Raw genomic sequence first — 13,142 nt, forward strand, 5'->3', positions numbered from 1 at the left:
TCCTCGAGAGAGAGGGAGAGTGTATGAGTGGAAGAGAAAGTGAGTGGGTGTCAGGAGTGTACTTACTCTAACTCGCAGGCATTCTCTCGCACTCATACACTCTGCCTCTCGAGGGCAAGAGGGAGAGTGTGAGACTGCGAAAGAGAGAGTGCACATATGTGAGTGTGAGAGAGAGCGTACTTACTCTTTCAAATGCACTCTGACACACAGGTATTCTCTCGCACATACATGCTCTCTCACACTCGTGCACACACGCACCTCTCTCACGCATTCTCGCTGTTGCACTCTAGAAAGAGGGAGTGAAAGAAAGGTGTGTGAGCAAGAGAGAATACCCTCTTAAATGCTCTTCACACCCACTCCCTCTTGCACTCGAGAGAGAGTGTCTCTTACACTCTCGCACTTGAGAGAGAGAGAGTGAGTGTGAGAGACAGAGTGTGTGATTGTGCTAGAGAGTGTACTCTCTCTCTCAAACCCTCCTCACACCCACTCTCTCTCGCACACTCACACACACCTCACACTCACTCTCTTCCACTCATCCTCTCACTCGCTCTTTCTCTATCACTCTCGCACTCGTGCACACACACACTTTCTCGCACCCATTCACTCTCTTGCACTCTTACTCACACTCACACTTTCTCTAGCTCTCGCACACACTATCTCAAAGAGTGTGTGACTGTAAGAGAGTGTGTGATTGCACTTTCTCAAACACTCCTCACACCCACACACACTCTCACTCAGTCGCACTCACATACTTTCCGGCACGTACACACTCTCTCTTGCACACTCGCACTCTTGCTCTCACAATCACGCACACACTCTCACTCTCGCACATTCACTCACTCCCTCCCTCCCTCTCTCTTATTTCGTAAGATAACCGCTGTGTATCTAGTACTATAGTACTCAAATTTTTACACACCTTTGATCACCGACGCTTTCCACACACGTTGCCCTTCAGTTCCCTAAAGTGTCACAGAGATAGGGCTGACATTGTGAAATACTTTTCCCCGAATGCAGGGTTAGCAAGAAAATACATAGCAAGCGAGCAAATTCCAAAGACGTCTCACCCCAGTTCTGCATAGCCAGCCAAGCCAAATATTACCTTAAATTATCACCCAGCTCAATCAGGGCTCAGTCAGTAAACCAACTATGCGACCCACACTTCTTGAAAAGTGCTTCGGGTGCCCAAGAGAGAACCATTGCTCTGTGTGTGTTGATCTAGCTGCGAGTATTCCCTGAGCTACAAAACACGGAAAATGGACTCTGGAATACTCTGGAATCTGGTATCAGGGAGTAATCAGTCTTAAAAATGACGACACACTCAGAATAAGACATCATGCTCATGAAGCAATGGATCCTGCATGCCAGGCCATGGCGACTTAATCATGGTTTGGGCTGTTTTCTCTTTGGCACTATTTCGATGTTTTGCTACTTGTATCAATCTCCCTCCGTATGCTTCGGTATGTGGAGTTGCTGGCCAATCTTCTCTATCCATTTATATAACCTATTAAGTGTTTCTTTAACCATGCCTGTATCAACAAGTTAATGCAAATGTACCTCAACTACTAGATGTTCAACAGTTGCCCCTGTAGGGCTATGTATCTACACTTAGTTCTTAAATAAACTCCCAGGGAGGAAGCGGAACATATGCCTGTTAACCTCTGTTAAACTTCAGGCGTCCCCATCCTCCATCACCTGTCTTTCATACGGAAATTCAGTATTCCAGCAAGATAATTGCACCTCTCACAGGTCCCGGTTGCCTACTGCATGCCTACATCACCATGCCTCTGACTTCTGCGTCATGAATTAGTTACCTAGAAACCCTAAATGACTTAATCCTATTGAGAATCTTTAGGGGGAAAATGTAAAATTCCAGAAAATTATTGAATCAATGCCTGGTAGTGTTGCGGCCAGATGAGGCCAAATGTCTTATGGACTAGCTATCCAAAATACAGTTAACACTTTTTGTACATAAAATTCTTTTCTTTTCCAGCTCATCCTGTAGAAGCAGCAGTGGAGCCCCCTCCATCTGAGAAATTCCAAGTGGTTTAAGAAACTGCTAAAAAATGAAGAAAAAGGCCGCTTTTAAAATACAGAATATTTCTAATTAAAGCAAACAAAAAAAATATAAAAATTAGGCTTACCATGTTTCATAAAGTGCCTTATATTTACTCCTGCATCCCATTACAGTGGCAAACTGAAAATCAGATACTTTCCTCAACCATCTCTGCTTTGCGGCAAATTTTGATGCTTTGGAAAAGATATCGATATTACTTTCTGTCGTATTGAAGGACAAGCTGAGACTTCAAAGAGGAATCTGCCATTATTTTCATGCAACTGTGGTATCAGCCAGCTTTTTGTTTGCATCTACGGCATTTTCGTGGCATTCGAATAAATCTTAGCATGCCACATAAATAAATGTCTGCTCAATTCGCAAAGCTATATGTGAAACAAATCTGACACATTAAAAAACTGAAATGTTTCACGTCATGTAATTATAAATAACCTTGTATTTAAATACATTAATATTAAAACTATTTAAAATTATGACAATTTTTATACTACATCATTAAAAAAGATATCAGTTTTGCAAGAAACTCTCTATTGAATCTTTCCTTTTAAATAGCATGTGCGTAATTACTATAAATGCAATATAAATTAATGTTTATTAAAGAAAAAGAACAAAATGGAAAGCCTTAACCTAATTTAAAAATTGATATTTGCTAAAAAAAATCTTAGCAGTATTTTAACACACGTAAGGCAATTTAAAATTTCACGATCACCGTTTTGATTACACATTATCATACACCTGGTCACGTGTGCATCGAAGATCGAATTTCGAGTTTTTAGATTTACTTTTTGCAAAGTTAATACTTTGCACTAACTTTCATTAACAAACTCGACGATTTCAAAGCAATAGATGGCCACTCTGCAAGACTTATGATATTTGTCTTTCAAATTTCATCAAAACCAGCAATTTCAAAGAAATATGTTCACGCTCCAATTTGTTTCCATTTGGCGAAGCATAAAATACTTTTTTTTTTCCAGTCTTCACAGTATATAACCTGCCTCTTACTGATAACCAAATTAAGCGATTTAAAATCAACTAGTTCTTTCAACAAGTTCTTTGTGTCTTTTATTATTAATTGTTAGTTCGACATGTCAAATCAATCTAGGACTCATTATAATTGTATATTTTTTTCCTAATAACTATTTTAAACACTTGGTTTAAAAAAATACGTAAGCGAGAAATATATATATTCTTTAACTTATTTTTTCGTGTTTTTTCCTAATTTCTTTTGGTGAATATTTTTCCATTCTCTGTCCTTGTATTCAGTTATAACAACCAAGCGATAAAATGTTTCTACTTCTAACAAAAACTGAATATGTATACTCTGTTCAATATTTATGGTGTCGAATAATAATAAAGTATATAGCAAACATAAAATTACAGTCTTTTAATAAAATTGTGAAAAATTACAAAAATGTATAAATGAGTAAAAGCATTTGTACTTGCGTTTTTTTATTATTATTATTATTATTATTTCAATTTTTTTTATTTTTTTTTATTTAGACCGAAATTCACAGGTGCACTTTTACAACGCATTTCAAAACGACGTCGCATGACCTAACATCTTACGCATTTTGCGACGAGAATGTAGTATGACAAAGCGAAACCGATATTTCTGCTTAAAAGAAAAATGTAAGCAAAGACCTGAAATCCAAGTCTTTGCGACAGTCAGAAAATCGTGGAATTTCACATATATCTAGGTAGTTTAAAAAGGATGGATTTCATTGTGCTGAATAAAACAAAAATTTATCTTTTAAACGCCAGATAAAATAATATCGGTTTAAATGAGGTCTTTTTCGTTGATGTGTTTCTTAAATTGATATTTTTATATTTTTTTAACTTTCTACTAATATTTTCTACATTGCCGTAATAGGAATTCTGAAACTACAGAAGATTTTCTTATTCCTATAAATACTAAGTTATGATTTTCAGATCTGAAGAATAAATTGTGCAAATTTCGCTTCAAAATTTAGTACATTACATTATTTTATATAATGCATTATACTCTGGTACCTCAAAACTTTAAACGGTTTTTATTTTATGGGTTCGCCAACGAAGGGCGCCACAGATAAAACTTTGTTATATTCATTGCTGCAAATGCACAGCACATCAGCACGAGCAGAACTACCATAATAATTGCATTTTTCTACAAGTAGGACTAAAAACTTCTCCACTTTAAAATCATAAAGTGGTCTCCTTCCCCACTACGACGTACCCCGTAGGGTAACTACTTTAGGAGTCAAAGTCTTTTAGACTAAATACTCCTTCCTACCGCAATTCATGCCGTGCAAATACGCATTTAACTCATGAAATGTAAAGATTCAACACATTTGTAACCATAAGGGTCACTTATAATTTAGTTATGAATAAATCAAAGGTAAATTTTAATTTAGTACCATGTATTTTCACACACGAAAAGCACCCGTAAATAATATTCTAAAATATTCAATGTAGCTGCAAATAATGGTGAAAAATATTTAAAATAAAAGCAATAACAATCAAAATTCTGAAAGAATTACGATTTTAACGGTCGCCCAAGAGGATCAAAGTTTTTATGCTGTCGCTAAGCTCGCAGTCTAAGAGTCTGTTACATTCCCTCTTACCAACCCCCCTTTTATTCCTTTGTCTATTTAGCTCTATTATAAACCACCATTAACACTTATACCATATAAAGTATGTGTCATCTTTTCAAGGTATATGTGAATCTTTTGAAACAGAGTCAACCATTTAAAATAACTGTCTACTTTTTGTAAAAAAGCCTTTTAACAAATGAAATTAATTTTAAAGGTAACCTTCCCATAGCCAAATACATATTCTCACTCACGTTATTCGACAGAAACAAATATTCTTTAATATTACATGTTTGGAATATGCACAACATAAATTATTCTTGTAAAATTAATCAAATGTATTTTAATCTTCCTGCGATATTAATTATAAAGACAAAAACTTTGTTATGACCCCGAATATTAAAATTATCCAATATAATACATTTTCATAAAATATCAATCTTTAACATACTGAAAATTTAAAAATAACAAATATTTTCTTACGATAAAATATATTATTTTATTTCTTCAGTACACGTTTTCAGACGATTCTTTTTTCATACCTCGTGTTAATTATTTTTTCTCAAACGTTACAAGTATAAAAAATTATCTTTTTTTAATTCATGAAATAAATTTAAATAACAATTATAAGCACAAATTTGTGATCTGGTTCCTTTGAATTCTGATCTTTAAAAAGTAGACATGCTGATATTTTCCACCAAGGTAACAAACATTCTTAAAGAAGAATTTACAACAAAAAAAAAGTAAGTAAAAGCATTTATTTATTGTCCGATATTTTACTTTCGTAGAAGAACAACTTGTGTAAAAGCTCATGCTGCTAATTCAAATGAAACTTACTGAAAACTCATCATGGATAATTAATAAATTACATTTTCTTAATTTTTAAGCAGCGAGTAAAATTAATTCCTACAATTAATTTCTTAAAAATGTAAATCTGAAACTGAGATGCATTTTAATAAATTTTATTGGTTTATTCTTACCTCACCTCTGAAATGGTCAATATACTCATGAGCTAAGTAATTCTGTGATTTGCAAATTAGTGAATTATTTTTTGACGTCAAAAGAAACATCAGTGTCAAATATAAAATTAGGTAAAAATTCCAAATTTAAGTTAGCTTTGGTTTTATAATAAACTCTATCCATTTCTAGGAAGAGAGGCAAAAGGGTCTTTCATTTTCCGTACGAAAAAAAAAAAAAAGATCCCCAGCACAATGAAAACTACCTTCCTTTGAAAGAAAAATATAAACAAATAAAAATAAATAAATAAATGAAAAATAAAAAGTTTGAAATTATATTCGACAGAATATTAAGGCTCGCCCAAAACGGTTTGCTAAGGTTTTCAGGTTCGCAGTCTGCTGTTGCACTCCCTCCTACTAACCCCCTTTTTTATCTTTTTAGCTCTATGATTAAGCATTATTTTCTTCGCACTTACACCTTATACAATTCAATCAGAAAATTACAAAACTTTCAAAAGCAGCACACCAGTATACGTTTAAGAATTCCCGATCCAGGGTTGTCTGCTCTCGTACATTCCTGTGAAAATGGGGCTGAGCAGTTGCAAAATGTGCTATGAAGTATACTATAGGATAGTATGCTATGAAGGGTAACGCAAACGGCTGCAGATGTCATCAACAAACCGTTTAAAATTGCCTATGCAGGATGCATGTTAAGTTGTCTCTTCCCATATGTGCTATATAAGCAATAACCACAAATGCATAGTATATGTAACAATAAGCCCAGTATACAAGAGACAACAACTAATAGTGACTCTGGTGTACTGCGTGCACCTCGCAAACTACGATCAATGCACCATGCATACTACAGAATCCAACCATGAGTGATACACCCTGTACACTCATCAAACCATACAACAGTGTACTCAAGAGATCATAAGAACTGTGCACTTTATAAACTACATAAGCCTCACATGAACTGTGAAAACGATTTTTCCTATAACTATATGTACTCTCTGTATAACTAAGAACTGTTTGCCTTGCAAATTCTATGAACTTAATACTATTCGAATATCTTTACAAACCAAATGAACTGTGTACCTTAAAAACTCTGTGAATCGCCTAAAAACTCATAAGGTTACAATGCCTAATATATAAAATGCATGGTAAATGTTAAATTTAAGATGTTACATGTCAAATTTATGTATAATCAATGCATGTATGTGCCACATTTTAATGTTTCAATAAATGCCGAAGCGGGGTTCCTCTGGATAGTTAGTGTACAGGGGCAATACCACTTATGTGATGTAATGGTGCCCCTTACACTTTTTTCCTGTCCTGTCCTGTCCAGTACATGACGTGCTGTCGTAAGACACATCACACCAAGAGTAATGGCCACTGTCAAACTAAGGCTGATTGGGCCTTGGTTCCTCCACACGCGGAGGTGATCGTCATCTGCTCCAAGACTGAATGGAGATTCATCGCTGAGCTCTACGCTTAATACTACACAACGATGCCAGTTGGTTGGCAGTACGATGATCAGTTACGAAAACCACTCCAGACGACTCTGTCGGTATTCTGAAGATAAAGGCAGACGTCTTCAATGCCGCTGTGAGCGTAAATCCACCTCAAGCAAGCGCCATGAGATGACGGAAGGTACCACGGGTGGATAGCTGTAGCACGTTAAATAGCGGACAATTACACCGTTTGGGCATGTGACACAATCTTCTGATCTTTCCTCGTTTCCGTGAGCATTTGTTTTCTAGCGCCTTCCGCCGATGAGCGTCTTGCTGCTTCACGAAAATCTAAAATGCGGCCACGTTCGAAGTTGTGCAACTGTCTATCAAATTTTCAACAACGTCTTAACGGCATTATTGATTGTGTTTCCAGGAAACTGCAACACCAAGAAGGAGAAAAGATTAAACCGTCACTGTACTATGCAAGTTGCGCAACAGAAACAGGCGCTGCGTTCGAAGTTAACAATCATTGCACTGATCATGGATTAGTCATTATTAATCAAGTTATCAATCATCTGATTTGCATACTCGGTATAAAATTTTGAGATAATCAGATCATTTTTTAAATTGCTTTCCTCTCAAGAGAGTATATAATAAAAACAAAGACGATCCAATTTTGCAACAAGTAATATTCTATTTAGGAATTCAAAGGAACTTTACTATCTTATTTTAAATGCGACTAACCATTAATCAACTCGCTGCTGGTCGATTCGCGTAATTTATATTATAGTTTATAGTGAGATAATAAACAATCCAGAGAAAAATAAATACGAATAACATTATAGTATTGCTGCTTGTAACTAATAATCGAAAATAATATGGCATTACTAAGTATACTGCCACAAGACTGAATTAAAATAATAGCAGTATCTGTTTAAAATCGTAATTATAAATGTTAATGTGGCATTCATGGTAGTTAATGATTAATTATATTGGAAGTGAATGTATTATATGTTCGTAGCAATAACATTTACAATTTTGAGAAGGGCTTCTTCTAAAGATTTTAACTTAAATCGTTATCACACAGAAATATTTTGACTTCTTTAAAAATCTCTTTAAATGCAAAGTTAAATGGGTTGAGAAATACCATTATAATTCTAACATATGCTAATTACGTATTAAAATATAAAATAATGAAAGCTCATCTTGCATTTCTCCTGCTTCAAAATAACCTAACGTATCTACAAATTATATATTTTAATTGAACAAATACTATAGTACATCGGTATACGTCCCTGCTTGGATGCGAAACGTTTTTGATTTTTTAGAGTACGACTCGAGGTTGATGTTATGACCGACTGCACGCAGTACGCCTGGTTACCTCTTTCAAAACTGTGCTACGACTGGCCATGATCATCAGTATGCCTGTTGCTATTAATCAATAAACAATCCCAGCTATAACTCTGAATCTTCAAAAATTTTAGTGTATTTTCGAAGTGCGAATACGGTATGAGTATCCTGGATTTGACTCTCTCATACCGTATGCCGAGCACGATGTTGTGCACGACTGCGGAAAAGAAAGACAGCAGTGAATCGACTAACGCTGCGGAGGGCATAAAATCGATTACCAAAGAATAACCAGAGACATTACAACTTGGAACATGTTAAAAAATTGCTTTTGAGTTGGACAGCAAAATAACATTTGCGTATGGTCTCTTGTACAGTGCGTCTTTTGTATCATATATAGGTTTCATCCACTGCATTTGTAGTTGCATTAAAAATAATTTTAGTTGGTTATGGCAAATCATACTAGGAATATCGCCTAACGGGAGCGATGCCTTCGCAGAGGACTGTTGAAGGAAAACTGGCTCGTATACGAGTTACAAATGAGGAAAATGCTCATGCAGCCAGCCCGTTCATCTGGAATCGAGCCCAGGCTCGATGATTTTTTACAAGAAAGGATTATTTTCCCTTTATTTCTTACTGGTTAGTTTAGTTGATTATGGCAAAGCAAACTACAGCTATCTGCCTAAGGGACGCGTGGAGGACTTTCTACGGCAGACTGCACGTATACACCTCTTCGTGGAGGACTTTCTATGGCAGACTGCACGTATACACCTTACACATGAGAAAAATTATGAAAACGCCCATACAGCCAGCCTTTTCGACCGGAATTGAAGCCAAGTTACTGTTTAGGAATTTTACCAATACAGTAATTTGGTGGGCCTTTTCATTTCTTACTGAGAAATTTTGTTTGCTATACCCCAAGGAGGAGTGGAGTAATGATGTATAACGGTTTAGAGGTACCACGGTAAACCAGCTGCCGAACCCAGATAGTAGTAAGATGACATTGGCTGCCATTGAGGCCCGGCATCGAATCTTGAAAAAGGCATAGATATTTGTAAATGTACACTGTTCGTGCGGCATGGGTGGTTCCCCCCCCCCATGTGCAACGTGTATATGAACCAGTTTTCCTTAGAAAGTCCTCCACGAAGGCATCCCTCCCTTTAATATGATTTGCTATATTAAACTAAACCATACCCCACATCTTTAAGCATGCTAGCAAATATCGTTTCACAATGCAGAAAGTAGATTCATAATTTTACAAATTTGAATTACAAAACTCGACATTAGCCAAGGGAAATTAAATATGGCATTGTTTTGTTAATTGATATTCCATTGTATAATAATTTGGAGATCGTATATTCCCACAGACTCAAACATCAATATTGCTAAATCCATACTTACAGAAAACGTTGCAAAGAGAACACAAACACAGGGGCACAATAAAATTTCATCTAGAAGCAGAATTTAAACCCACTAAAGATTCCCGCAGTCGCAGAATTTAATTACAGAAAACGTGATGTACATGATAAGCATTACACGTGTATATATATGGCATTTAAATGCATATCATGCATATATAGTGACGTATAAACTCGATATGTAACATATCGCATTTTACGTATAACATGTATAATATCGCGGTATATGTATAATACGTTGTACGTGTAATGTGCATCATAACGTAAAACGCTTATGACGCGATATGTATAATGCACGTTTGAAAGCGTATATGCTCATACATATCGTGTTTAGATGAGTTCTCTATGTACATAATACGCATTCAAACATGCTGGGGATCAGTGAGACAAACTATTGATAAATTCGGCGCTGATCAATGACACAAACTATTGACAGTGTTTAAAGTGAAGAAGGTTGCATTCTCTAGGATTAAGATTTGTACGATGTACGTGAACATACGTAAATGATTAACGCATGGAAGTGTAAAGGGAAACTATTTGTTCTATTAAGTTCCCTCTCAAAGCGTTTAGGGAGAAAATTTAGAGCTCGTTTTGCATTTCCACGTAGGGTAAAGCACTTTAAGGAGCTACAGTGGATTAAGAAAGCATTGGCAATATCCTATAATTGATCATATTAGGTAGCAAAGGAAATGCTTCACAATTTTAACTGGTCATAATAAACACAGGAGGTAATGAAACTTTCATTTTAATATGGCTTTTACACAAATTTTGCTATGTTGAGCTCACGTGTTTAGACTAGCAAGACACCCTGTTAGTATAAAGCCTGGAGTGCTACTTCAAAACTTTTAAAACGTTATTTGACTAATACTGTGATAAAATGGCTTCGAAGGAGTTGGATGTTAATGCTAAAAACATGATTATTCAGCTCCGAAATGAGGGTTTAACTTATCGTGCTATAGGAATGCAACTGAAAGTCTATTTACTTCTAAAAGTGTTGTAAAAATATTCAACGAGACAGGATCGACGGAAAATAAGATTAGAAGTGGACGGCCTCGAATATTTTCTGCAAGGGAAAACGGGCATTTTCAAAGAGGTTAGGAAAAACCTTCAAATAAGTGCATCCCAGTTAGCCAAAGCTTTTGCTAATACTTCGCGTAAAATGTTCAATGTGAAGACTCTACGGAATATTATACCTGAGGAGAGTTATTATGGAAGGGCAGCTAGAAAGAAACCTTTCATTTCAAAAATAAACAGGACAGAGAGATTATATTTTGCAAAATCCTAAGTTAATTTATCAGACGAGCTTTGGAACATGGTTATTTTCTCCTACGAATCGAAGTTTAACATTTTCGGGACTGATGGACAACAATATGTGAGGAGAAAGCCAAAATCCGAGCTGGAATTCAGCATTTAACTCCGACTGTGAAACATGGTGGAGAAAATGTCGTTGTTTGTGGCTGCATGGCAGCAAACGGACTTGGTAACCTATGCTTCATTGGTAATATTATGACACCATGTACACTTACATACTGAGCTATAACTTGAATTTCAGTGCTCAAAATCTTGGCTTAAGAACATCATTCGTGCTTCAACAGGACAATGACGCTAAGGATACAGCGAACCTCATCCAGAAGTAGTTACTGTATAACCACCTCAATCCCTTGGCAAATATTTATTATTTATATGCACACGAGAGAAAACATGACAGTGCTCATACACCAGCCCGCCAAAACCCGATTCCAAATTGAACTACCAATATTCAGCTGTGCCTTCAAAGGTAAATTTTGAAGGTTAAAGTTAAGTATAAAATAAAGTTCAAGCTTCACATTTCCTCAACTAAAATGCTGATTTGAAATAAAATACCAAAAACATTTGCACTTAAATAGAATTTTGAATATTTGATAGTTACCGTTTCACATACTTGTCACGTTAAAGTACAGAACTTTGGCTTTAGTTTAAAACATTTGGGAGAAATAATTATTTCCGTGATTTTCGCTCGCTTTATTACATGCTTCTCTGGAAGAATTATTCATGACACCTGCAAAGAAATATCAGCATCCTATTCTGAACCTTATCGTATGACCTAAAATTCCAACAATAAAGCGTCATTCCCCTTAATTAGTTACAGTGGAGGGGAAAAATATTTAAACAATACTGATTTATGTCATGATTTCATTGCAAATGATGCAAATTAAATTTTTAAATAACTAGTTCATATTAGCTTATGTAATAAATAAAAATTAACTATTAAGTAATCTTGTCACAACGCAGAAAAACGAAGTTACGTGAGTTTCCAAAGGAAACAATGCATTTGAACCACCACTGAAAAACCTGTCTTCAAATACTGAAAGTGAAAGAAAAGGAATGCAGTTTGTTTTAGAACGTTCTATTAGTCGAGAACGTTCTGATTTTGACATATAACTATTAAAAACATTTGAAGTTTTTTTATGCAAAATACATTTATCTGATTATTTTCTCAGTAAACTGATTACTTAATTTTATTTTGTGCATATTAGGGGGATTTTCGAGTTACTTATATATTGTGATTTTAAGAAGAATGCCGACTAAATATTTTTTGAACAGATTAGACTTAATGCATTACTGAATTATGAGAAAGCTTATTTGAATTCCATCTAGAGTTTGGTGTGATTTGGTTCATTTGATTATGGCAAAGCATGTTAGGGGTATCTGCCTAAGAAGATGGATGCCTTCATGGAGGACTTTCTAACGGAAACTTGCTCCTATCCATGTAACACTTGGGGAAAGCAACGAAAATGCCCATGCGTCTTACCAAATTCTAAAAATTTTGCTGCACCGGAATTCTGATACTCAGTGTTTTTTCTACATTCTAGAAAGTTCTCCATCCCTAAATTTGGATGTTTCTCTAAATTCAAAATTTTTGCCTTTCCTAAGTACACCACAATGGATTGCATCGCCTCTGGCGCCGGGCTTTAAATAAAAATCGTTGCAACTTGAAACAGAAGGAAGGCGTACGGAATTGCTCATTAAAACTGAAGAATTATTAGGCTCATCAACTCCAGAGTTTGGCACATTCTGAAAATTTGGTGACTTCTGATAAGGCGGTTGCGTTAATACCTAATTAATTCTTCATCCTGTGTCATCACTAATAATTGTTAGTTCCGAGAAGGATTGGATTATTTAAATTATAGCAAAGCACTCAAAGGTTATCTATTTAGTAGAAAAGATGCCTTCGTGGAGGATGTTCTAACAAAAAAATGGCTCATATCCATATTACACATGGGGAAACCAAGGAAACTCTCAACCAAACTGAAGTTTTTTAGTATATGAACCCAGGTCACTCTACCACT

General features: G+C 35.6%; 1 protein-coding gene across 4 annotated transcripts in view; it reads left to right on the top strand.

The window, feature by feature from the left end:
- The window catches only part of LOC146997015 (inositol polyphosphate-5-phosphatase A-like), a 112,070-nt gene extending 108,625 nt beyond the window's left edge, over positions 1-3,445 (top strand). For all 4 annotated transcript variants that reach the window (XM_085816436.1, XM_085816433.1, XM_085816435.1 and 1 more), the window contains one exon: positions 1,991-3,445. In XM_085816436.1, the coding sequence (XP_085672562.1) occupies positions 1,991-2,002 (12 nt within the window). In that variant the 3' untranslated portion in view covers positions 2,003-3,445. The remainder of the gene's footprint in view (positions 1-1,990) is intronic.
- Positions 3,446-13,142: the final 9,697 nt, after the last annotated feature.

Source organism: Stegodyphus dumicola, chromosome 5 (genome assembly GCF_044657685.1).
Source record: "Stegodyphus dumicola isolate Sdum_Otavi_A_Nest chromosome 5, ASM4465768v1".
Lineage (NCBI taxonomy): Eukaryota > Metazoa > Arthropoda > Arachnida > Araneae > Eresidae > Stegodyphus > Stegodyphus dumicola.